The sequence below is a fragment of the Argiope bruennichi genome, chromosome 4, assembly GCF_947563725.1.
Source record: "Argiope bruennichi chromosome 4, qqArgBrue1.1, whole genome shotgun sequence".
Classification (NCBI taxonomy): Eukaryota; Metazoa; Arthropoda; class Arachnida; order Araneae; family Araneidae; genus Argiope; species Argiope bruennichi.
In genome coordinates, this window is record NC_079154.1 from 104,026,929 (window position 1) to 104,052,572 (window position 25,644).

A 25,644-nucleotide genomic window follows, 5' to 3' on the forward strand; every position below is an offset into this window, starting at 1 on the left:
AATTCCTTCAAAAATTAATTAAATTAAATCCAATCAATCTTTTCTATAATACGAATTACAATAAAACGCAATTTATACGTCTTTCAAGGAACTAACCTATAAATGAAAAAAACGTAAATTCAAGTTTAAATCTACTAATATAAATTTATTTAAAAGTAATGGACTTCAGTAATTTTAAAATGTTAATTAAAATTAATTTTAACTATTATTAGCATATTACTGAAATAGTCCTACCTAGTACTGAAAACAGCAATTACATTTTAATCATAAAAGCGAAACAAATCTTGCTTCAGACTCATATTTTGAATACTAATTATATATTTCCTATTCTATTCTTATTCATACCTGTATAACACATACAAGCGAAAGTAAAAAGTACAGCGACTACACTGATTTAAACTGCAACCTTATTTAATGTTAGGCAAGTTAACATGTGCGAATTTAAAAATATCAGTCAGCTCTGAAATTCACTTGAATGTTTATATCGATGTGCATAGACATCTAGGATCTAAATAAGACAAAATATAATCGCCAAACCGCACAATACAAATGTGGGAAAGTTAAAAAATTAATTTTCTTTGATCAACGAATTAGGACCGGTTTCCCAGTAAGCCCGATGAAGCTTTTCTTATTGTACCTGCTTAATTCTAACACTGCATTTGAGATATTTTCAGTCCAACAGAATTTTTTTCCAAAGAAAACCGAAATTCTTTACTACCTCATCTAATTCGGATCAGCAGGTAACATATATATAAAAAGTTCGAAAGGAGAGTTCACTTTTATATTATTATTGTATAAATTTAACAATTACAATAATTCTTCTTAAAAAAATAATTCAAATTTATCTTTTTTTAAATAACAATTACTAACTTAACTAACTTCTAATACTACACTATTACTAACTTCGGATCGAATAGTCCAGAACATTTAGTCCATATCAGGATTAATTAAAAGAAAGCTGTTTCTGATGTACTCACAAAAGCATCGATTCTACTAAAAAAAATGGTATTTTTGTTATTATTTTGATTGACTTATACAGCGTAAAGTGAAATTTATGTTTTAATGATCTGTAAAGTTTGTTATTAAATACAAAAAAGATATATATTGATTTGAATATCACAGCTTCAAGAAATGTATAATAAGAAGAGTTAAGACCTTCTACTTATAGAATGAAATAAAATGTTACTTCGGATAGGACAGTAAAGATACATACCATCAATATTCCAAACTGTTTGAAATGAGCAAGTCATAACTATTCTTGTTTGGATTAAATGTCTATTAGGAAATGAAAAATGATTACGAAGCCGAACAGTTAGCTAATGTATATCAATGGAATGTGGCGAATCTCTCATCAGCAGTTCTGGAACTTTTTGGCGCCAACGCATAACTCAGTTGTAACGATTTATTTGATGTGTTGGCTAAATTCCGTCCTCTTCGAAGCGTAGTAGCTGTGTATTCATTCAAGTTTTGAAAGATAGTGCATTGAGGAGGATTTCATACTCTTCCTTAGAGTGATTTTAAACGTTATATTTTATTGTTAAAAATGTATTCTACCCCACGAAGGCGATGCAATGGACGATCGGAATTAAGTAAGTTTTGTTTTGGAAATTTTAATTGTTTTTTATTCAAGTTTTTAATTTCTGCAATATAACGGAAAATGTCTTTGTAACTCAATCAAAATAATCAAATACTTACTCATTTATTGAACTAAAGAATTGTCTGTAAAATTGAAAATCAGTTAAATCGGTGTTTGTTTGTTTTGAGTATTAACATTGAAAATGTGATTACATTTCTTAAATACTGCAGAAAATATGTATTATAATCAACCTTTTAAATTCGGCATTATTTTCTATTTTCAATCTACTTAATTTTAATATTTTAATTCATAATATTTTATATTTATACATTTTAATAATATCATTGCAAACACTGCTGTAAAATAATTTTAGTTTTATTCTTGTTGGCTAAAATTATTTTTATTGTAACTCCTTGACTTATGATTTAAAGTGCATTTTATTGAAATATTTAATATATAAAGATTAGCTGTCGATCTCTATATCTTCTCGGTGAGATATATTAGATTAACTGACAAAGATGTGTCAATGCCATGAAATAATTGAAACCCTGTTGAAACTATATTCTATATCATAAAAATTATTGCATCGAAATACTCGAAATTCAGATTTTAACTATTATGTGCACATCTCCAAACAGGTTCGAAACTGTTGGCTTTGCATCTAAATGGAATATTCATTTTCCTTGAGTTAAAACTTTAATCTGTGGTTAAATGTCTAACTTTATATAGTAAGATAAGATGAGATGGGCGACATTTTATGTAATTTGGTCCCTGGCCTAAATAATTAGTTAATTACTCAAGATATTAAATACTAAAAATGTATCTAATATTTTTTAATTAAATTTTTAATTTTCTTAGGTACTTAAAGTATTAAGTTGTTTTATTTAGTATTTAATTTTTAAAATTCCGCTCGATATGCCGGGAAACGAAGTTCAGTTTTATTCTGCATAGAATAAACTGAATAAATCTCATGCAATCCTTTTACGAGGCCACATACATGTAATGATATCTCTTAATTTAATTTAAATTTTAATTAATTTCCGAATTTTTATCTAAATTTAGCCGGTATTAACTTCATTAAAAAATGTTTTCTTATTTGCCAATTATTTATTCCCACTTTTTGTTTAATTAATTTTACACGTACTCAAAAAAACTGATGGTTTCAACATTTTCTCACGCTCCGAGTGAAGACATAAAAAAAATCCCTAATGCTTGCAGCATTCTTTTAAAGATACCTAAGGTTCCAATAACATAAATCGACAAATTGTAAAGAAATCCCTATCAAAATCTCATAGCGAAACGACTGAAGAGAAAATTTCCCTCTCTTCTGCTCTTGTATCGCGATGTGAACGGGCGTCAGTTTTATCATCGTTTTTCCGTTGTTCATAAATTGACTTGCGTAATGAAATAAATTGGAAGTTTCAAAAGTTTCTTCTATTCGTCCATGCAACTGCTAAAACATGTTTACATACATATTTCTGTACCATGGATGAAATCAGAGTAACAAAATTGAAATATGATTTGAAATGTTTCTATACGGGCTGATATCGATCCCTAAATATACTTTGATCCAAATTATAAAAAAAAAAATCTGGATGCAATTTTAAGCCAAAATATTTTGATTGTGAGGCAAGCAATGACGCAACTAATTCTTCTGGTTAAATAGAAGCAAATATAGAGAAATTAAGGGAGAATAGATTGAAGAAAACTTCAACTCCCCCTTCTCCGAAACATTTTCTTTCCCTAATTTTATAGTGGCTAGATCTCTTGGGCGGCGATACATTGCTAGCGAATATAATTTCCGCGAGGTTCTTAACCCTTTCTCTACTGAACCAGAACCAACAAAGGTGTAAATTTTATCCTGGCGGGCGGCCAATTTCGGTTTCAAATTAGTAGTCAGTTTCCGTTATGTTTAAAACGGGGTTTAACCAAAGCTGTCCTCTCTTTACATCCTGCAACACTTGTTTGAAACAGAAAGTGGTTCGCCAGATTGGAATTCACTGGACTGATTGGGCCGGATCAGTAATGAAACGGTTAACGAAATGTGTTTCATCTCTGGGTTAAACGGCAATCTATAAAAGTAAGGTGTGGAGGGTAATTTCTAAAAAGTGGTAACTATCAAAAAATTCAATTCATAAATTGCTTTCAAGGCAAAATTTTAACAATTTTTATGGAAATTTCTTTTGTATTTAATCAATTTGAGATCTCCAACCTCTTTGAGTTGTGTAAACCATCTACGAACTAGATTGAGATTTTCACCTACTAGTTTATGACATATCCTTCGCCATTTACTATTTTATAAAAATAACTTTAGTGAAACGTTTTATATATGCAATCTGAATGAGGAGATTATTAAGAATTGTGGCCGAAGAAATAGCAGGTGTTTTTCTGAGATCTTTTCATGAGAACCGATTAGTTACAGGAGTAATAATTTTTAGGAGTTAACCGTAAATGGGAACATTTTTATCACTACCTTCTGAAGATCGCACTCTCTTGAACCATTTCTGAAAGTGTGATTGTTTAAAAGTTAGAAGACGAAAGCACACCACTATAACACTAGTTCACAAGTATCCTTTATCTATGGAGAATAATTAAGACATTATTTTTCGAAATCATGTCTGTTATAGTGGTGTAGCAAATGTGACATCTGGTGCAGGATATGATTTTTTTCTTTCGATAATTCTCGCTAGTTTAGTAAAAATTAACTAGTGCTAGGAAAATTGTTCAATTTTTTCGCCCCATTATCAGATTTGACTTTCAAAATTGAGGGAAACCCGCTAGGTTTAGGTTCTGTCTTGAAAATAAGTCAAGCGGTTTTGTACCCGAGCAAATATACCTCTCTTTATCCATTGATCGCTTCGAAATCGTGGCTTAGAATTTCAAAAATTTAAATGAATAATAATATTTAATAATGTCTAAACCTCAACTAAATCAGGACAAATCTTCTGATTCATTTTGTACTTGTTTTAATCGGTGGTTAAAAATTTCTCATCATTAATTTAAAATTTGACTAGACAAAGATTTGGCTCTTGGGCAGTCTAGTCCGGTATTTCGGCATTGCACATTATGAAAATCCCATAATATTATAATATTGATTAATTGAATTATTTATAAAAATTAACTAATATATATAGAAGTTATAAAAGGAAAATATAACTGAAATGTGCAAAAGAATTTAAAATCCTATTGACTATTTAACATTTAAAATCGTATGACTGACAAATCGAAATGTACATTATAGATGACCATTTTAGAGGAGGGCCCTGTAAGAATTCAGCGGTTATTTCTGTCCTGAAGAGATCAACGGAATGAATGCATACTGGTTTTACATGTTTTATTATATTAGTACTATCACACAAATAACTGACTTCTTATTTAAATCTTTTTTTAGAACTGTTTACAATAATAATAATAATATCAAACATTTCGTGAGTAAGCGTGGCAAAATTTCATTAAAAACTTTTGAAACGATTTGAAATTTTTTTTTCTTAGCTATTCATTTTTAAGCAATTCTAAGAATTCGTTAAGTATTTCGAAAGACTTATTTTATTGCTGATTAATAAGAACGCTTGAAGAATAGAAATATGACCTTCAATATACTATATGACCTTCAATTCCATGTTGAGTCTAGTTGATCAATCGCTACTCGCATGATTCACTTTTATTATGGAGATACATTTGCTCAGAAAGTATTTCAAACGTTCATGGTTCGCTTTGTTGACAGAAACAATGTTTGCATTGAAAACTTAACGATTTGAATTTGCGAATTAATTCAGATAACTGAATATATAGAAATATTAAAATAAAATAAAAAATATTCATTTTGGTTTTCTAAAAGCTTTATTTCAGTTCTGAGGAAGAAAAAAAAATACTTCTTATGAAATATAGCTAATTTATTCTACTATTTTGCACCCCTTGCTCCCTGGGCGCAATTTTGCCCTGCTTGCCCGACCCCAATTATCCCACTGTCTGGAAGTAAAGCCGAAACTAAAGAATTAAAAAATATAATGAAAACAATTAACAGACAATTTACGCAAGTTCAAACAACTTGTTGCAATGAGGAACGCAAACAATTAGTGCTACCTATTGAATATCTCTGTAGTACTATAATTGTTTTGATAACAACTATTCATCTTGCTTTTTCAATTATTTGAATCTATAATTAACAGAAATCTATTTCTCCATTAGAAATTTCCAAATGCTATTTTACATTTAATACTCTGTTGCTAAATAATATATTGCAGTTATGATTTTTTTTTTTTTTTTAAGAATTTGTCAAAAGGAAGGGAAATGAAGCCGATGTAATTGATGTAATAAATAAGCTGCAAAACAAGCTTACTTCCAACGGCAAACTGCTCGAAGTGCCCCTGCCTCAAATAGTAGTTGAAGGGGGGCAGAGTTCCGGAAAAAGTAGTGTATTGGAGAGCATCATCGGCAGGTAAGCATATTCTCTTTATTTAATTACTACCCGCTTCGGGTGAGAATATTTGTTATTACTGTTTTGTGTCAATTAACCCTTGAAAGGACCATTTTTTCTAGTCATATTATGTTAAAATATTTTTAATCTTGAAATTAGAATAAGAAAAGGGATTCGTTTAACTTATTAGATAAATTTAATTTGATTAATTAATTAATTTGGTTCATTAATAATTAAGTAACAAATCAAGACACATTATTTTGCGTAAGATAAAGAACTGAAGCATCTAAGTTTCTGTCTTTCTAAAAAAATTTGTCAGAACTGATGCCAACCTACATAATTTCATACAAATATCGATAAATTTGGTGTGAAGCATACTTCCCACAGCCCTAGAAAGGGTTAACTAACTTATTATTGGCCTTACTTTTTATCTTAATATATATAAATTACGTGTCACGTTGTTTGTCCGCGATGGACTCCTAAACTACTTAACCGATTTTAATCAAATTTGCACACCGTGTGCAGTTTGATCTAACTTAAAAGATAGGATAGCCCTTTTTTTGAATTTTTAATTAGAATTTTAATTATTAATTAAAAACTAACTTTCCCGCCAAAAAATCTTCAAATCGCCAAATGAGTACGGCTTCAATTTTTTTTCCCAACAGTCATGAGGCTAGGCTTAAGATTTTTCGGCTGATTATTTGAAACGATTCTATTTATTTTCTTAATGTTTGATGCATTTAAAATTAAACATTGTTAATGAACCGATCTTTCAGATTCATTCTTAAGTACTTTTGAATTAAAATAAAACAGAATAAAGGAAATTAAAAATTTCTAATCTGCATAGCGTTACCCCAACTGGCGTAGAAAAAATCACGCATTTGCGTTCCGCAACTGGCGTTGAAAATTCACGCATGCGCATTGTATTATGATTGTTTACATTTCAACGGAAGCGGACTCGATTTAAATTATTTTTAGGTTCGTTGCATGTTTTTGTAATTATATTGTATTTAAGTTAGTTATATATTTTTTGTATATGCTTATAGTTTTAAGTACATCGTTTTTTAAGTAGTTTTTTTAACCTGTTTTCAACCGATTATTTTAAACGATTCGTTTTATTTTCTTAATGTTTGATGCATTTAAAATTAAACATTGTTAATGAATCGTTCTGGTCATGATGAATCTGAGAATATTTTGTTGACAAATTCTTGAAATATTACATAAATTAGGAAAGATATTCTTTAGTGCCCATAAAGTTTAAACGCTCAGTGACTCTTTTCAGTAATCATATTACAAAAAAATGCTTTGTTTCAGTAAAAAATATTATTATATTAATTGCAGATTAATCCTTTCCACTTTAATTTATAGTATAAATTCTACGGGAACTAACAGAAAATTAGAGAGATACATATTACGTTGTGACTGAAGGCGTTTATAATATTATGAGTGAATTATATATCAAAATTTGAAGTTTTAAAATATTTTGATGAAGAAGTTATTAAAGTAGGAATTGCATAAAATATTTAATTATTAAAATTTTAACGAACATTAAGATGGGCGAACCGGCTGGTCGCCAAAGGCGGCTAGTATTATATATACTTATCTAAAAGAATTTGCCCCTTCATCACGTTTTCTTGCCTTATTTATGGTCTTGCACTGTTAATTTTCATTTTTCAATATTAGATGGATCATAACTGAGAGAATACATTGAGCATTTAGCCAAAACAGTTAAGGTACTATAAAATTGGTAACATTAGGGGCTACGATGGAAAAGAAAGATTAACCACCATACTAATATATCGCATATATTTAAATATATAATATTTTCCTTGAAATTTTTTTTTCAGGACGAGAAACTGCCGAAATAATCAGCGAAAGTAATTTTGCTTTTGCTTTTTATGGGAAAAAGCAGCCTAAATGAGGCCCAACTCTCACCATTCTTATGATTTTAAATTTTAGTAGTTTTTTTTTATTGTTTAAAAAGAAAACAATATACAGAGCTTTTTTTTTTCTTCTTTTTTATCTCCCGAATTTTCCTACGAACGTCAAATCTGTCATATATGTTATGAAAACGGAAGTATGAGTTTTGAATATTAATAATCAAAGCTATTTTAAAATGGATGTAAAATGCTGTTCCATTTATTATAATTCCCAAACAGTTTGTTTTATTTAAATGTGTTGCCAAATCATATGTTATATTACCAAAATTATTTTTTTTTCACTTCTCAGAGATACTCACTTTTTGTTGAATTATGAAGCATCGAACATTATTAGTCATAATTTCTTAATATATTTCTTTTTCTTGTTTTTAAACATTATGCATTCGAAATTCTTCAAATAAATAGAAGTTATGGACGACATGGAATGGACGTTATTGCTATTATTTTTTTCTTTTCTTTCGATGGTTTTTTTTTATTTAAAATTTTTCGTACATTTAATTAAATGCTCTATAATTTTAAAATGATATTAAACGCAAAATGCTATATTAAAATACACATTCATTTTGTAATTTCCTTTAAAAAATTTTTTATATAAAGAGCAGCATTTTTCTTATATGCGTTGGCTGTATATAAAATTGATTGCCATAAAAATTTACAAAATTCGTTCGTGCTATCGTTTTTTAAAGAATATTTATACTTCTAAAGATTTTTTTTGTACAATAAAGAAAAAAAATTAATAAGGATCTATTTTCCAATTTTTCTGTACGTATTTTCTGTTTAAGTATTCTGCCTACGTACAAGTGATTGTTACTATAGTTGGCAGACTAAAAGTTAGCGCAATTTTGCTATTATTGAAATAATTTTTCTTAATTTGATACAGTGATATCATTTTGTGTTTTTAAATTGTTTTTTTTTCTGTTAGTAGAATCAGTGTTCAGCCCTGATTTGTGTGTTAGTGAACGCTATGGATAGGGGCGGGACGATCCCACTGTAAGGAAACAAATAATTTCATTCTTAAACACTCTGCAACGTCATTTATTTTCGTACTGCATCTTCCGTGAGTAAATCGGACAGACATTTTTGAGATATGATTTCGCCAGAAACAAAATTTCGAAGAGTATCCCAAAATAGTCCCAGTGTTGCTTTAAAACGGGACGTTATTATGACTAAAACTTAACCAATTAAACTAGACCGACTAAAAGTCCATCTAGGTTGGCATGCATCTTTTAATATTGGTTAATATAATCGTAAAAAAAGAAGTATTGGAGTTTATTTGAAATTCAGTAAATGATCATGATTTTTTTTGTTTTGTTTTCTGAGCATTCGACTTTATATTATATTGATTTTAGATAAAAGAGTAGAATAAATTTTCTACTAAATTTTAAAATACAATTAAGATCATAGTGTGCTATAAATAAAAAAAATGAAAGCAATATCATTATGAAGATATTAAAAACATCCGAAAAAAGTCAGATTTATTATAAAACTTGGAGATGTCAAAAAAAAGTCAGGGAAAATCAAATAGCAGAAATGATGGGTACCCAGAAATTTAAAAACATTTTAACTTAATCATCATATTAATGATTTATTATAGTTTAATTAATTTTATTTTAACGGTAACTTTCTGAAAATATATGTGTTTTTATTCTTTAATTTTTTAAACTTGCATATAAGGGGGGGAGTTAAAAGAAATTTTGAAAAATGAACTATAACTATTAGTTAATAATTTCTTTTACTTACAAGTAAAAGTAAAAACTATTATGATAAATTTTTTGAAAATAATAAATTTCAAATAAATATAACAAAAATATATAACAGATCAAACAAAAATATATAACATAATTTTACAGCAGCTCTTAGAAGACTATAACACAACCAATTAAATGAATAATTAATATTTCAGTACATAAAAACTTTATTACTGTATTAATTATGATTTTAGTAATTTCAAGTAAACATATATATAGCTATCCTAATATAATTTATAGAATCTATATTTTTACATATTTTTGGGGGCAGCTAGGTTCATAGTTTTTTAATTGACCTGTTTGCGTCCTCTCTAATATTCAGTTGTCCTAGACAACAGCCTTGACAGAAATCCACTTATCTTCGTCAGCAATTTTTAAAAGAAATAAAGCCGGTGTGGTTTTAAACAACGCATTGGTCACTAGAATCGAGATTCATGTTTAGAGGTTATCTTTACAGAATCAAATCCCTTAGACATCCGGGATGTAATTAATCTTCACCTCCTCATGTTTTGGAACAAAAAGTGAGACTTCTGCACCAAGAAATAATTATAGGTACACCAGAACTGTTTTGACCTACAAAAGCTATCACATTTTTCCTTTATGCCGGAATCCATTATGGAATATTTGTAATTTCTGAAGGCAAACCAGAGTGAGATGTCCCCAAAAAACTTTCTTGCATCTCTCTAATAAAAATATTAGACCAGAGAACGCCTTGGATGGCATTGAAGTGCAATAGTTACGAAATATCAACTTTTAACTTGAATTTATCATTTTTACTGAATCTATCGTGTGATCCCTGGCACGTTTTTTGGTGATTAATCCCTGGTGTGCGGTAAATAGTATTCGAAAATCGAATTTGAGTTTTAGACGCGATTTTCTCCAATGGATTGACTCAGAACCACACTTGTAGTCGCAACATCACATACCAAATTTGATGGATTTAAATCATTGAGTTTTTGAGTTATCTTGTTTATATATTTCTGAAAGTGCAGAGTGTGGTGAAAGCTTATAAGCCAGTTAACAGCTACGCTACACGAGCAATTGCTTTTGTATTGTTGTCATGTTACTCGGCTGCGAACCACAAGGTCCCAGGTTCTATCCCCGCTCATTAGAATACACCACAAGAGTGACTGAAAATTAACCCATTATTGAATTTGACTCAAATTTTGTTAGGTGCTTACACTATATATGTGAAATATGTGTACGTAACTATATCCATCTAGTTCTTTTCGTTTGTAGTTATCGTATTAACTTATATTCAGACAGCCGGACAGAAAGATGTCCTCTTAACGTATCTGTTTATAATTTAGTAAAAATCTATAAGTTTGAAGCAAAGACCGTATACTAAATTTCACTCTTCTAGCTGGTTTCCGAGTCGCTTTTGTCACACATAGACAAACATAATCCCAAAAATTATTATGTTCGACCTTGGGGAGTTCTGAGACGTAAAGATTCATCAAAATCACAAATTCCAATTTTTTGACTATTATACTATTTTCTCCACATTTCGTAGAAAAAGTAAAAATTTATGCTTTGGTCGTGAATACCACTTATAAAATAGGGCAAGAATAATACAGTAGACTCCCGATTATCCGCGGGCGGGTTATCCGCGCCTGCAGCACTAAATGTTTTTTTTTTTTTTTTTTTTTGCTTCCAAGCAAAGAGAAAATTTTTCCAAAGCAAGAAGCAAACACAAATGACTGATTTCTTCAAAAAGCTGTAGTTTTACAGTTATGCTTTTGTAATTACATAAGACATTACAGTATTAAAACAGTACATATGTATTCATTTTTCTGTGTATCCTTGTTGTGATCCTTGACGCCTCTCGTAAGTACAAAGCACTTTTCTGTTTTCATTAACAAAATGCATTTTAGGTTAGTTTTGAGTGATATACTAAAATATTAAGCGTTAGTTAAACATTTCCCGCTGTTTATTTTACGTTTTATTGTACATAAAACGATTTTTCAAAGTTGGAATGACTGTTTTCTCTTTTGCTATACCCGTTTTTAGCTTTTTTGGGATTATCCGCGATTTTTGTTATGCGCGGCGGCCGCGCCACCCAATTCCGCGGATAATCGGGAGTGTACTGTAATTCAGTAAGTAATGAAAGTAGGATACTTTTCCATTATACCGGCGCAAATCTCGCCAAGCAGACTTTTTTGGCGACAACACACAGTCGCCGGAACAAATCACACCAAGCAAAAGGTTACCAGCGGCGATATTCTATTTGGCGTTAGTTACATCATTATTGGCGATTTTATCGCCTGCGCCAGTATAATGGAAAAGTACCGAAATTAGTATATTGTATTTCTCTTAGTGTTTGTAAAAGTGGTCGAATGATAATGCAAGAACAACCTCGCTCTCTGATATTCTGATTAACAGATATAAAAAAAAAATTCTAGTTATACGTTGTCTCACATATAAATAACTTTGATAAATCTTTTTTAAAAGCACAATTGCTAATAATATTAATTTATATGACTAATTCAATATAATTAAGGGATCCTTACTTTTATACAACTGTGGAATAAGAATCAATTAATTTATTGTTTTTTAACAATAAATATATAGAGAGAAAGAAATATAAATGTCAAAATACCCAACGTAGAATTTTTAATCTCATCCATGATTTATACTTCCAAGACCCCAGAACACATTTTTAGACTTTTATATTTGTATGTGAGTTAAGTTGAATTTAGTGATATTTATTTCCTGTTTTCGAAGCAGTAAGAGGGCTATTTTATAACATACTTTGTAATTTTGAACTGTTGTCAGATAATGAGATCGACACGTGAGCCGGCATCCCCTCTCGAAACTTCCGCTCCACACCTGTGGGAAGACATATGATCCCTTAGAATTTAACCTGCACTAGGCTTTGGTGAAACATAGAAACTTGCATTGAACATTTGGAACATGCAACCTTTCAGAGGAGACCTTATCATCTGATCATAGTAGCCTCCTGTACATGTACATACATGAACATGAAAATAGTTAGATGTGTGATATTCAATAGACATATATATCTGAATAAACAGAATAATAAAGAACTAGATAGAAATTCGGCATATCATGCCAATAATCACAATAAAAAAAATTAAATGATAGAAATTCTACATATCCATGAATCAATTTGCGTATATATGCAAAATATGTGCAAATTGATTCATGAATATATCGTATATATGAATATGTCGAGTATATGATCATATATATGAATGGAAAGATTTTACTGAATTCTTATGCACCTGAAAAATAAATCAAATACAGAATCAAAATTCGTCTAGACATTTTCTAAAAGTTTTTCTACATTAATCTATGAAACTATATAAAATAACCACAATATTTGCAATGGACCACATTACTTTACCATGTAAATAAATTAAAATACCACATTATTATAGAATGCACCGTTGATGAGCCAAAATATAATACGCTAAAATATTTACTTGTATTTCTTCCTGCATATTATTTTAACAGAAACGTGCTTTTATTTTATTAGTTTTTTTTTTTAGAAAATTCATAAATATTTTATTTTGTAAGATGACAAAGAATGGTCATATTTAAATATTCTACATGTAAATTTAAATTTATTTACCTCACAAAATTTTGTTTAAACTGTATTTCAAATGTCTCTGCAATCTTTGGTTCAACTGATATTCTTATTTTAATTAAAAGCATTTCAAACCATAAAACGATTTTGTGAATTATAATATTTTTATACAAAAGTAGTTTTACATTAAAAATATTAGACATCAAAATATTTGATTTACGAACAAGATGCAAGCTTAATATTAGCAAATTAAAAAAAAAATGGAAAATAGCTGTTATAATTGCGACTGCTCTGTCAGTAATCAGATCTATTTAAGAAAAAGTTTATTGTAGTACTGATAACTTAAACAATGGTTTTATTTCTGCATGCGTGTTTAACATTATTTCAGAATTTAATCGCTTTTTTGCAGAGATTTCCTTCCTCGTGGTACTGGTACTGTGACTAGACGTCCTACCATAATTCAGTTGCATCCGAATGATGAAGGTATGCTCTATTTTATATGTTACATCGCATTATGTGCATACAAGTATACGTTATTATGTAAAGGAATGTTGACTTTAAGCACTGTGTTTGTTTTTATGCATAATATAAAATGTTTCAAAATTATTGTATTAATTCATCAAGTCAAAATAAATCTGAAACATCATCAGTGCTGCCTAGTATAGAGAATGGTTCCCAAAAGTGTTCGTGCATTTACGAATCGAAGAGTTTGTTTTAAAAAGGAGGTAGCTCCAATTATTCGTTTGCAGAAAACCGTAAAAAACGCTTGTAAGTTCTAAATTCCAAATTGTGTGAATATTTTCCTTTTGATCAATCTCCTTAATTGCTCCTACATATTATGACAGTATTTTCACTCAAACATATGTTTTGCAGATGACGTGGCACATGTTGGAATGTTGGAGCTGCCTCTTTCTTGCAACCAAATAAATAGTCTGTCTACCTCTGTGAAAAATATTTCGCAATAAAAATGCAGTTTATTATGATATTATTAATTATATAAAGTAAACTAACAAAACATATATATAATACTTGGCTTTAAAAACAAAAAAAAATATTCCCATTAATCATCACACTCTATAACGTCGGACTCATCTGCTGTGTCGTTGGGTTGTAGGCCATCGTAGAACTAACTACATATCATTTTGTGGCACGTATTTGCGAGCTCGTTCCATTACATCTTTGTATTTTGGGCTCATAAATGGAAGAGAGTGAGAGTAAGATGGCTGAATCTTGTTTAACAGAAATGGAGTAATGTTTTAGATGGTGAATATTCTTATTGTCTCGTTACAGAGTAGCCCAACACTCTCTACATAATGTTTCCTGTATTAATTTGTGATTTTTCATAAGTAAAAACTCTATATTTCTTTATAAAATACCTTTGTCACCATTAGAAATGATGTAAGAAGTTTTCTGGAAGAAACCTTTTAAGAGGTCAACGAAGTTGAAAATCATTCCTTATGTAACTTTTCTAACAACAAACTTTTTACTTGTCTTCTCTATGATACCATTATACTCACACGGTAGAAAAACTCTTTCTACTTTCCTTGTACGTTTTTCAGTGTTTTCGAAAGCACAATCGGTGGGGGAAAATGGCGTAGCACCAGGAGCTACCTCTATATTGCAACAAACTAATGAGACAAACAATTCCATCGCTTGAGCAACGCCTGAACTAACAATTGGGGCTACATCTTTCTGACACTAAACGAACAAGTTTTTATTTTACCACATGATAATAAATGTAACTCCAAATTACCCTAAGTTGGAGCTACATCAAAAACCCTTCAATTTTTATACGATACCGTTCTATCCATTACTAAAAATGAATATTTCAGAATTAAATTATTTGATATTATCTTTGAGTATTTCTTAAAAAGAAAACAAAGAAACCTTCAATATGATAGCCTGGTTGGTAGAGTGTTGGATTCGCGTTCCTTAGATTGCGAGTTCGAACCCCGCCGGCCGAAGATTCCCCGCGTACTTGGTGGCTGACGCACGTATACATCTGTCGTGGTCACAAAGTCCTCCATGTCGAGAGAAATACCACTGGGGGTACTGGATTAGGGGTGATCGTTCTCTGATTCAGGTCTAAATTACTATCTGTGAATGCGTGAATGAAGTCAGCCTTGTAAAAAGGGTTGTGACCTGTGTGTAGTTAAAGTCGTTCTCTTGGCCCTAGATGGCGCTACTATAGAAACAAGAGGCGCTCCCCCTCATGCTTAAATTGTCTGTCTTCGAACAGCGGGCTTGTCCATGGCAAGTGCCATAAGAAACAACAACAACAGAATATACAATTTTTTTTAATTAAAAAATTTAATCTAAAAAACAAAATTATCTCACGAATTGCTTCTAACACCTCAAAAAAAAATCTTTATATATTAATAAATTTGTGATATTTCAATAAAAAGTAAACTGCCTTGGTAAGATATCATATTATACAAGTTATTTTAAAGTAACTAACTAAGAAGTATTATGCTTTTCAGGCTAGTTTTTGTAGATCAAAGATGACAGTTAAAAGTATTGATTATTTTTTGGATTTGTTTTCCAGTATATGCTGAATTTCTGCATCGAGGGAGTGAACGATTCACAGATTTCGAAAGAGTAAAACAAGAAATAAAGGATGAGACGATGCGAGATCCTGGACCTAATGGTTTCTCCTCGAAGCCTATCAGCTTGAAGATTTACGCGCCTAACGGTAAGTAATTTTCAGATTCTCAATTCGGTTGAATTGAAAACTGGGCTGCCAACTGAGTTCACTTATAAATTCTAAGTTATGTCAATCAATTTCTCATTTATAATAACCTTTACACTTTATCTGTCATAACTCGCACTAATTGAATAAATCTTTCACAATAATAATGAAGGGATTATCTAATTAGTAAGAGATGTTAATAACATGTTAAGATATAAAATCATCATGTTAATTTTAAGTAAGTTGAACCCATAAGTTACTTAAAAAAAAAAGAAAAGAAAAAAGATTGAAAAATGCAAAAGGAAATGGGTTGAGAACTTTTATCCATGAATGTGTTTTTATCTATTTGAATGTACTGTGATGGATTGTTATGAGCGAGGATAGAACCTGGGACCTTGTGGTTCGCAGCCGAGTAACAAGACCACAAGACAAAAGCAATTGCTTATGTTTCGTAGCTGTTATCTGGCTTATAAGCTTTTCACCACAGTATTATATGCTTATTTATGTGAAACATCATGCTTTTTGTCCATGAATAGAATGGAAATTCACTAATATTTTTATCTAATAACGATAATAATATAGACATATGCAAAGACATTAATCTCCTAACGATTAACAAATATCTAAAGAATTTATCAACCAGATTCTTCGAATAACAGAATACAAATGACAGCATTTACATCAAAGGATTTGAACATTAAGGTCTCAAACACCCAGAAAATTCATTAATCATCCTTCGTCTTTTGTGCTATTGTAATTCCCTAACAGCTCTACCACACAAACTGTGCTACTGGGTCGAATTTTACTAATTCATATATGTAAATTTACTCTACATTTTTAGGTAGAATCCTATAGAAAGACTACCTATTGGAATGGTTCTCATGACAAGACTTCAAGCCAATTGCTGTAGTTCTTCGTTGATCATGGTCCCTAGAAGTCGAAAACCATCCTTCTTTCAAGTGTATATATGCATAAACGCTTTGCCCATGTTATCTTGTGAACTAGAGTAATTTTGTTTGGATTGTAATCGGCATGGAATATATTGTTAGAAATGTAAAAGCGTCGAATTGTAAATCTAACTCAAAGGGGGTGGAAACGGGAAGTCGAAATTTTCATTTCACTACAACTTCCTTAATAGTGAAGATAGAAAAATAATTCCAGTCAGCCGAAATAGAAAAATAATTCCAATCAGCCGAAATTGTGCCTCATTAAGACAAACAACTTTTGTGCTTAAAATTTTTTTCTATAATTGCAAAATTTTAGAAGTTAGTGGCTAAAAAGTGATTTTCAAGCCTTAATTTTGGACTAATATTAGTGAATGTCATGCACGCTACAAATTCGTGGCATGGTGTTCATTACACTTACCCGAGGTCCAGAGTTTTATGCCGGGGAAGAGAGGGAATTAATTGGAGGGCATGCTGGAATGTTTCGAGAAGACAATTCTCGTTTGTTTTTGTCTAAGGATTGAAAGGAATTTGAAAATAGTAACTTAGATGAAAAGAAATCTACCTTTCCCTTCCAACTTGACGAGAGGAATTTTTTTTCCTTATCTCTTAAATAAATTATGATTACTTGCACAATTAAAATTAAAGATTTCTCTTAAAGCACAACCACTTATTAAATAATTTCAGTGCTATGTTGTTACCCTATTCAATTGTTATATTTGGAGGAAAAGTACTTCGTGTACAAGCAATCTGTGAACCTCCCAGAAATCGACACATTTCGTTCGAAAGAGCTCATGCGCTTAATATTATCAAGACAGGCAGAACTGATGTTAAATATGAAAGATAATAAATCTACAATGTTCATCTTTGTCTGATTATATAGAGAGAGTGGTTAGTAATGTTTGATTTTTTATAAGGGTAGATTTAATTGTGAAATATGAATTTTTGTCAGCACTTGGTAGTACGCATATAAAAGTGCATGTGGATTGACATTGTAAAAATGATATTACTAACTGTATTATTAGACGTTTAGAGATATTTCTAATTGAACGTTTAATTTTCTAACTGAATTTTTTATTAAGTATTGAATTTTCTGTTAATAGTCCTGAAGTTGACCTTTGTGGACATGCCCGGCATTATTAAAAATGTCACTCCGGACATGCCCAAGGAAAGTGTGGAGGACGTGGAAAGGATGATACTCAAATACATAGAGCAACCCAACAGCATTATCCTAGCTGTGAGTCCAGCCAATCAAGACATTGCTACTTCTGATGCTATAGAAATGGCTAGTAGAGTTGATCCGAAGCGTAAGTTTTCTTTCAGTTTACACTTATTGAAACTTATTAAAAGTTTTCTGTGAATTAAATTTTGAACTCTTTTATGCAGCTCGCTGGTAAAAAATGAATTCGAAAACATAAAAACATTTTTGTGCAATCGATCAGAACTTGACTAAGGCAGGGGCATACGTGGCAGTTGCCTCGGACCCTCCATATCAGAGGGGGGGGGCAAAATCGAATATAAAGTTTATTTTACGTTTCCTTCACTAATGAACTTTTTTAAACATTGCTTTTGAAAGACAAAAAAAAGATAGAGGGAGGCCCCAAAGAAGTTTCTGCCCCGGGTCCCAATTAGGCTAAGCCGGGCCCTGCAATCGATACTCTCATAGTAAAGTAGCGGATTACTTTCAGAATATTTTTAAAAATAATGCTATTTGAACTATTTTTGTCCCATTTTCAGATGATATTGATGCAAAAAATTAGCATATTGTAGAAAAAAAAAATTATAAATTAAATTTTTTTTCAAATTTTTTATGAATTTTTGCACTAATTTAGATCGTTTTTAAAAAATTGTGCACTAATTTGGATCGTTTTTTTAAAAGATATGTTGGATTAAACACACGATTGCATTGGCATATCTTTCAGTATTTGATGCAGGTGGGCTGCACCAAATGTTCGAAATTTTTACAAATTAAATGAATTTTTAGTGTTTTGTAATTTTTAGCCTTTATTTCAAGGCTTCATAACTTTACAATGCATCATCATTGGAATCTTATTTTGATTTAATCTCTGGATAGTATTATGAACAAAATGTATATCAAATTTCTGGTTGATATTTTAAATATATTTTTGCAATCGTGTTTGAAAAAAAATGTTTTGAGGAAAAATTTTATTTCAAGGAAAGTGGGTTTAAAAAGTCTTTTTAATCTTTAATGAAATGTATAAAATAATTTTTCTACAAAAACTTTCTAAATGTGTTGGTTATTCCTTCGTTATAAAAAGCTTGCTTTATTTTAAATATTCCATTCTAGAAGGAGTATTAGTTATCAGCGTTGCTGCTGGCACCGTAGATATCCAGTATATTTTCTGTGTTTTGTTTTGAAAATACATTTTAACTAACTTGTAATTGCTACTATCAGTTAATATCTGTAATAAGTGTCTTTTAAATGTTTTCTGTGCTGTTATTGTCTGAAATTATAGAAACAAAGAAAAATCAAGATGTTTCAGTGATTTAGAATAATCTAAAATTACAACATCATCGGAAACAAAGAAATTTATGCTGAAAATCATTGAAAAGAATACTTTACATATAAATAAAAAAACAAATATTCAACATTAATATTAACATATAAATAACATAAGAGAAACGAAATAGAAAAAACATTTTAAATACTTTTAAGTAGAAGCAATGAAAAACATTTATAGCATTGTTAACAGTTTCATTGTCATTAAGTCAAAACGACTTCGGAAATGTTAACCGGCTTTCAAATAAAATTGTGATTTTCGGTCAAAAATAATTTTAAACGTACGCGGGATACTTCAATCAAAGGTCTTCTAATTCGCAACATCGTGATATAATGCTTTATTCTAGATCCATCTATCTTATTTTCGCCTGGCTTGGTTACATTTTGTGTATTACGTCGCATAATTTACAGAAAAGATGCCAATCTAAAAACGTTATCATTTTGACATAAAGCGAAAGTGAAAATTCTGCTGTAAATTTTATACCCAAATCAAATATCTTTATTTCATTTATCGTTACGTTATCAAAAGCAAATATTAACACGAAGAGTTCATGCTTTCATAATAAAATAAAATTGCTTGAATTTCATGACAAGAAGGAAAAACATTGGCATAAATTGTATTTAAAATTAATTTTTAAAAAATGCTTTAAAATGACGGAACAAATTAAATGAAGATTGATTACACTGTAAGGCGAATTCTTTGATTTTTAAAATAATACGTGAAATGCAGTGTGGTGCAGTAATATTCTCCGAAGTTAAAATGGAAAGATGTTTAAATTTTGGTTAATATTTAATTAATTAAAAAGCTTATTAAATTGAAAGTAATGGAGTGCATATACTGCACAAGAAGTAATCTCTTACCAAATTTAGTAGTCTAGACACAATAATCTACTCAGTCGAGCGCTTTGAACGTTTTTTGCATTTCACAATTTCAAAGAAAACATGTCAGCTTGAAAATATGCGACATAGCAATGCAGTGTGACAACGTAGATAGATGTAACTAAGAATAAGAATTTCATTAATTGGCTGCATTGTTTCACGTGATTTTCTGATCGCCCATTTCGCTTCAGTTCAGAGTTAATGCATGTAATTAAATAAAAATGATTTAATCTTATAATCGAAGTTTAGTAAGCTGCTTTCCAGTTAAAACATACAACTATTTTGAGGAGAGAGACAGTCGGTGGTGTTACAATACTCTTGCGATACAGTTAAAAGAAGAAGAAAAAATGCCTACAGTATATGAAAGATGCTGGCACATTAAACTGTCTGCCAAATGGACATTTGGATACAGCTGGTCACCCCGTTATCAAAGAACAGAGCTATGTAAATAGGATTCATTGTGAACAACTGCTAGTATATATACCAGCTACCAACTCTTCTTCCAAATAGACACTTGGAAAAAAGTCTTAATTTGTTGTCACTTTTACATTTACAATTAGCTGTGGCTTTCTTGTGTAGAAACTATGAAGCGAGCCATCTCTCGTACATTCTAAAACACTTTTATTCCAAATTTAATCTTCTTATTTAATTGAGAAGATTAAATTTGGAATAGTTTGTTTAAAAAATGCCCGAAGCGAAAGGAATATAGTTTTGATTTTAACTGAGCTAATATTGCATTAAAACATTATGACTACATATTTAAATTTAAATTCATAAGTTTTAAAACTTGGGATTGAATGTTCTCTATTTCAGGAGAAAGAACATTGTGTGTACTGACCAAACTGGATTTAATGGATCGAGGTACAGACGCTAGAGATATTTTGGAAAATCGGGTTCTGCCTTTAGCCAAAGGTATATATTCTTTCATTATTCAATATTTTTTTGCTATATCTATCCTTTGATGTTTTTTTAACAAGCCTTTTAAAGCACAATGATCTTTTGGGTTATCTTGTAATAAATTATGATTTCTTTTTGTAATGCTTTCAAAAAGATTTTAGTTTTTAATATGTTATTTACTGTTTCTGTATCTTTTGGTAACTAAGAATTAGTATAATATGTTGTATCAAATTATTATTATTAGTTGCTCTATTTTATCTAGTTTGGTATTTTTTTTTTGGGAGACTAATTAAATATATTCCTTCTGTTCCAAATTTGGATGTCCTATTTGCTGACCCCCCCCCCATCTAAATTAAGATATAACACAGTCAAATTTAGAGAGAACTCGATTTAGATAGTTGCCTGATATGTTTATATTTGAAATAGTCACATTTCCTGATTTAAAAATAATGCCATTTTTTATTATTTTCTTATATTTTGAATAAGTTAATTTAACGGTGCGAAAAGTTTTTATGTTAATTGTTCACACAATGGATACTGATGTCAAGAAATCGTTGGCTTTCAATAATTTTCGCTCAATCATTTGATTTTGGCGTTTTTGTGGCGGATATGTACAGCACACTTCTTTGATTTTACTACTCTTACTTACTCTTTAAAAAATATTATTTGTTAATTAGTCTCGCTTGCGGTTTTACTTATTGCAACAGACACCTTCATTCACCCACCATTTTCACGAGAAAATAAAAGCATTATCTCACAATACATTTATGTATGGGAAAAATACACGGCAAAGTTCCCAACCTTAACCATTTTATTGATTTCGAAGATTCAGGTCATTTCAGAACTTCAAATGTAGTCCGTTTTTATTATGAGGTGTAGTTTATCTTATTAATTCTAGTCACCTTCAACGACCTTGAACCCTCTGTCTTTAATATTGCGATATCTTTCGAAAAGGAAGGTGAAAGGGAGTTGCGATCCTAGACGGCATATCAAAGAATTACGAGCTTTTATCTATACTTATAATAAAGCTCAATGTGTGTGTGTGTGTTGGCGCTCTACAGGCCAGACCGTTTGACCTACAGCTACCAAATTTGGTACATGTATACCTTGGAGGTCGGGAATGTGCACCTGGGGTTCCTTTTTTCGAATTTTTAATTAGAATTTTAATTATTAATTAAAAACTAACTTTCCCGCCAAAAAAATCTTCCATTTTCCCCACCGCCAACTTTTCCGCCAAAAAAATCTTCCATTTTCTCCACCGCCAAATGAGTAAGGTTTCCGTTTTTTTTCCTCCCAACAGTAATGAGGCTAGGGTTAATATGTTTCGGCGGATTATTTCAAACGATTCTGTTTATTTTCTTAATGTTTTATGCATTTAAAATTAAACATTGTTAATTAATCCATGTTTCAAATTCATTCTGAAGTACTTTTGAATTAAAATAACACAGAATAAAGGAAATTAAAAATGTATAATCTGCATAGCGTTACCCCAACTGGCGTAGAAAAATTCACGCATTTGCGTTAACGTAACTGGCGAAGAAAATTCACGCATGCGCACTGTGTTCTGATTGTTGCCATGACAACCGTTATCAACGGATGATTTAAATTATTTTTAGGTTAGTTGCATGCTTTTTTAATTAAATTGTATTTATGTTAGTTATATATTTTTTGTATATGCTTATAGTTTTAAGTACATCGTTTTTTAAGTAGTTTTTTTAAACCTGTTTTCGACCGATTATTTTAAACGATTCATTTTATTTTCTTAAAGTTTGATGCATTTAAAATTAAACATTGTTAATTAATCGATCTGTTCATGATGAATCTGAGATAATTTTGTTGACAAATTCTTGAGATATTACATAACTTAAGAAAGATATTCTTTAGTGCCCATAAAGTTTAAACGCTCAGTGACTCTGTTATCAGTAATCATATTATTAACAAAAATGCTTTGCTTCAGTAAAAAATATTATTATATTAATTGCAGTTTAGTCATTTCCATTTTAATTTTAAGCATAAATTCTACCGAAACTAACAGAAAATTAGAGAGATACATATTATGTTATGGCTGAAGGACTTTATATTATTTAGAGTGAATTACATGACTATCAAAATTTGAAGCTTTAAAATATTTGATGAAGAAGATATTAAAGTAGGAATTACATAAAATATTTAATTATTAACATTTTAACGAGCATTAAGATTGGCGAACTGGCTGGTCGCCAAAGGCGGCTAGTACTAAATAAAAAGTGGTAAAATTGGAGAGTTAATGCAATGACAGATATTCCGCCAATATCTATTCTTCACAGAGAATGTAGCGTGAGGTACAATTTCTGAGATTTCTCTCAAGAATGGGGAGAAATTTCTCAGTTGAGAGTAGGGGACCATTGACGATATATCCTTAGTGTGATTAACTTTCAAAGACATAAAAATTGCCAAAATCTATTCCATTGGTTATACCTGGGGGGCTGGTATTTTGTTAATTATTTTAAATATAAAAATGTAGATGAACAGCTAGTTATCGAAGGCGTTTAGTTGATTCTTTACTTTCGTCTTTTGATCTTTTAACATTTTCAATACAATATGAAATTGGCAAAATAGTCCAATATAACTAGTGGTCAATAAAACCTGGCGCCTTTTTCATTATTTGGACGATGTGAAAGATGAAATTCAACAAGAACAATAACATTCGTAATTTTTAAGTAAGTGAAACACATTTAATTTTGTGTATTTCCTCATGTGAACATTTCGAATTAAATAAGATATCCTAATTTGTATAAATGGGACATCTTAAGAATGAAAAAAAGGAGGGGAGGATATGTCGCAAAAGATGATCGCTGAAAAAATTAATTTTGTTTTTTGAAAGGGTTAGATCAACTTTCTCGCGCATATAATTTTTTTTTCATACTTATGCACAGCTTATTAAAAAACAATTTCAGGATACATAGGCGTGGTAAACCGCAGTCAGGAAGACATAGATGCAGGAAAAGATTTTCAGGCTTCATTACATAGTGAGAAGCGATTCTTCGAAAACCATCCTGCTTACAGGTATAGAGAGCGTAGATATAAAATTTTCTATTTAAATTGACATTTATATATATGTATAATATAAAGTTTTTATACTTTTTTGCTCTTTAAATTGTCAAAAATAAATTTAAAAAATCTTATAAAAATGGTTTGTAAGCATCAAAAAGATTAAGTACATTATGAAGACCATTTATATGATTGCCGTTATATTAATCAGATTGTCATCATAATATTAATTAATTTTACGACAGCAAGTATGAACTAAATTGTAGTCGCAATATTTGTTAGTTGTCATGTATTTTGACGAAATGATGGATTGAAAATATTTAATAGTATATGTATATGCTTACTTTTCACATTCTGTTCAAAGGGAAAAGAGGATGGGGCCGAATTTGTATAGTGCTTTGAAGCTCACGGAGGACATGCAATTTTGTTTGAATTTATACCCCAGCTTCTTCATATTCAAGGAAATTCGAGTTCTTTTTGTACACTCCTCCTGCTGTGTCAATAAAAGAAATCGATCGATGTAATTGCTTAAGAGGACAAGGATTATAGAGAGGAAAGGAAGGATAATTAATATAATAAAAAAAGACTGACTCAGCGATATAGAGCAGATAAATGACACTTGAGACATAGGAATTCTTTTGCCCCCAATCGTAATCAATGTTATGGTGCACAGGGCATGTAATTTTTTTCCCTTCTCATCATATTTCTGTAAAAAATACTCTTAAACATTGATTTTTTGCCTCCATGGCACTCCTAAGACTGGCGTCTGGGACATTAGTACCTCTCTTGCTTTCAGGGTATTATGCCATTGGACTGATAGAATGTTAAAAATAGACAAAAATTGGAATGGAAAAATAAACATTCGAACTGCGGAACATGGATCTATTAATTGAATGATTTATATGTATAGCGATTTGATAAGATACCTGCTATGTATTGAGCAAGGTATTTTGTTTTGTTAAGAAAGCAAAAGGTATTTAAACATTTGACCGAGAAATGTTCCATCACATATTCATGATCAACATAGAAAAATTGTAAATGTATAGACTAATTATCAAAAGCTTGTTTTTTGTTTTGATGAGCACTGTGAAAAATAATTTAACTTTTATTTCTGTTTAATGTTTCTCATGTGGTAGCAAATTACTTTTATAAATTGTTATCGCTATTGTCTCCTGCTTGTTTGAATCTTTCTGTAAAAATTAAGAGGTATTTTTCATAATTTAAATAAGGCATTTGACAGTGATGGAACTTAATTTATGATGTTTGTAATAATTCATTTATAATTAGCTAAAAGCACCACACAAAACTTAATTTTCGGTACTTAAGTCTTATTTTCATTTCTAAGTATTTCTCTTATTCATCCATTCTATATGAATTCACAGTTTGATTAATTTGATGGCGTCTAAATGTTATTCAATCTCTTTGAAATATATTACTTAAATTATAGATTTCA

General features: G+C 30.3%; 1 protein-coding gene across 1 annotated transcript in view; it reads left to right on the top strand.

The window, feature by feature from the left end:
* Window positions 1–1,373: 1,373 nt before the first annotated feature.
* Window positions 1,374–25,644, top strand: part of LOC129966090 (dynamin-like) — a 42,873-nt gene continuing 18,602 nt past the window's right edge. The window contains exons 1-7 of the mRNA XM_056080467.1: window positions 1,374–1,589; window positions 5,846–6,014; window positions 13,641–13,714; window positions 15,777–15,923; window positions 17,968–18,171; window positions 21,078–21,176; window positions 24,098–24,206. Coding sequence (XP_055936442.1) covers window positions 1,544–1,589; window positions 5,846–6,014; window positions 13,641–13,714; window positions 15,777–15,923; window positions 17,968–18,171; window positions 21,078–21,176; window positions 24,098–24,206 — 848 coding nt within the window. The 5' untranslated portion in view covers window positions 1,374–1,543. The remainder of the gene's footprint in view (window positions 1,590–5,845; window positions 6,015–13,640; window positions 13,715–15,776; window positions 15,924–17,967; window positions 18,172–21,077; window positions 21,177–24,097; window positions 24,207–25,644) is intronic.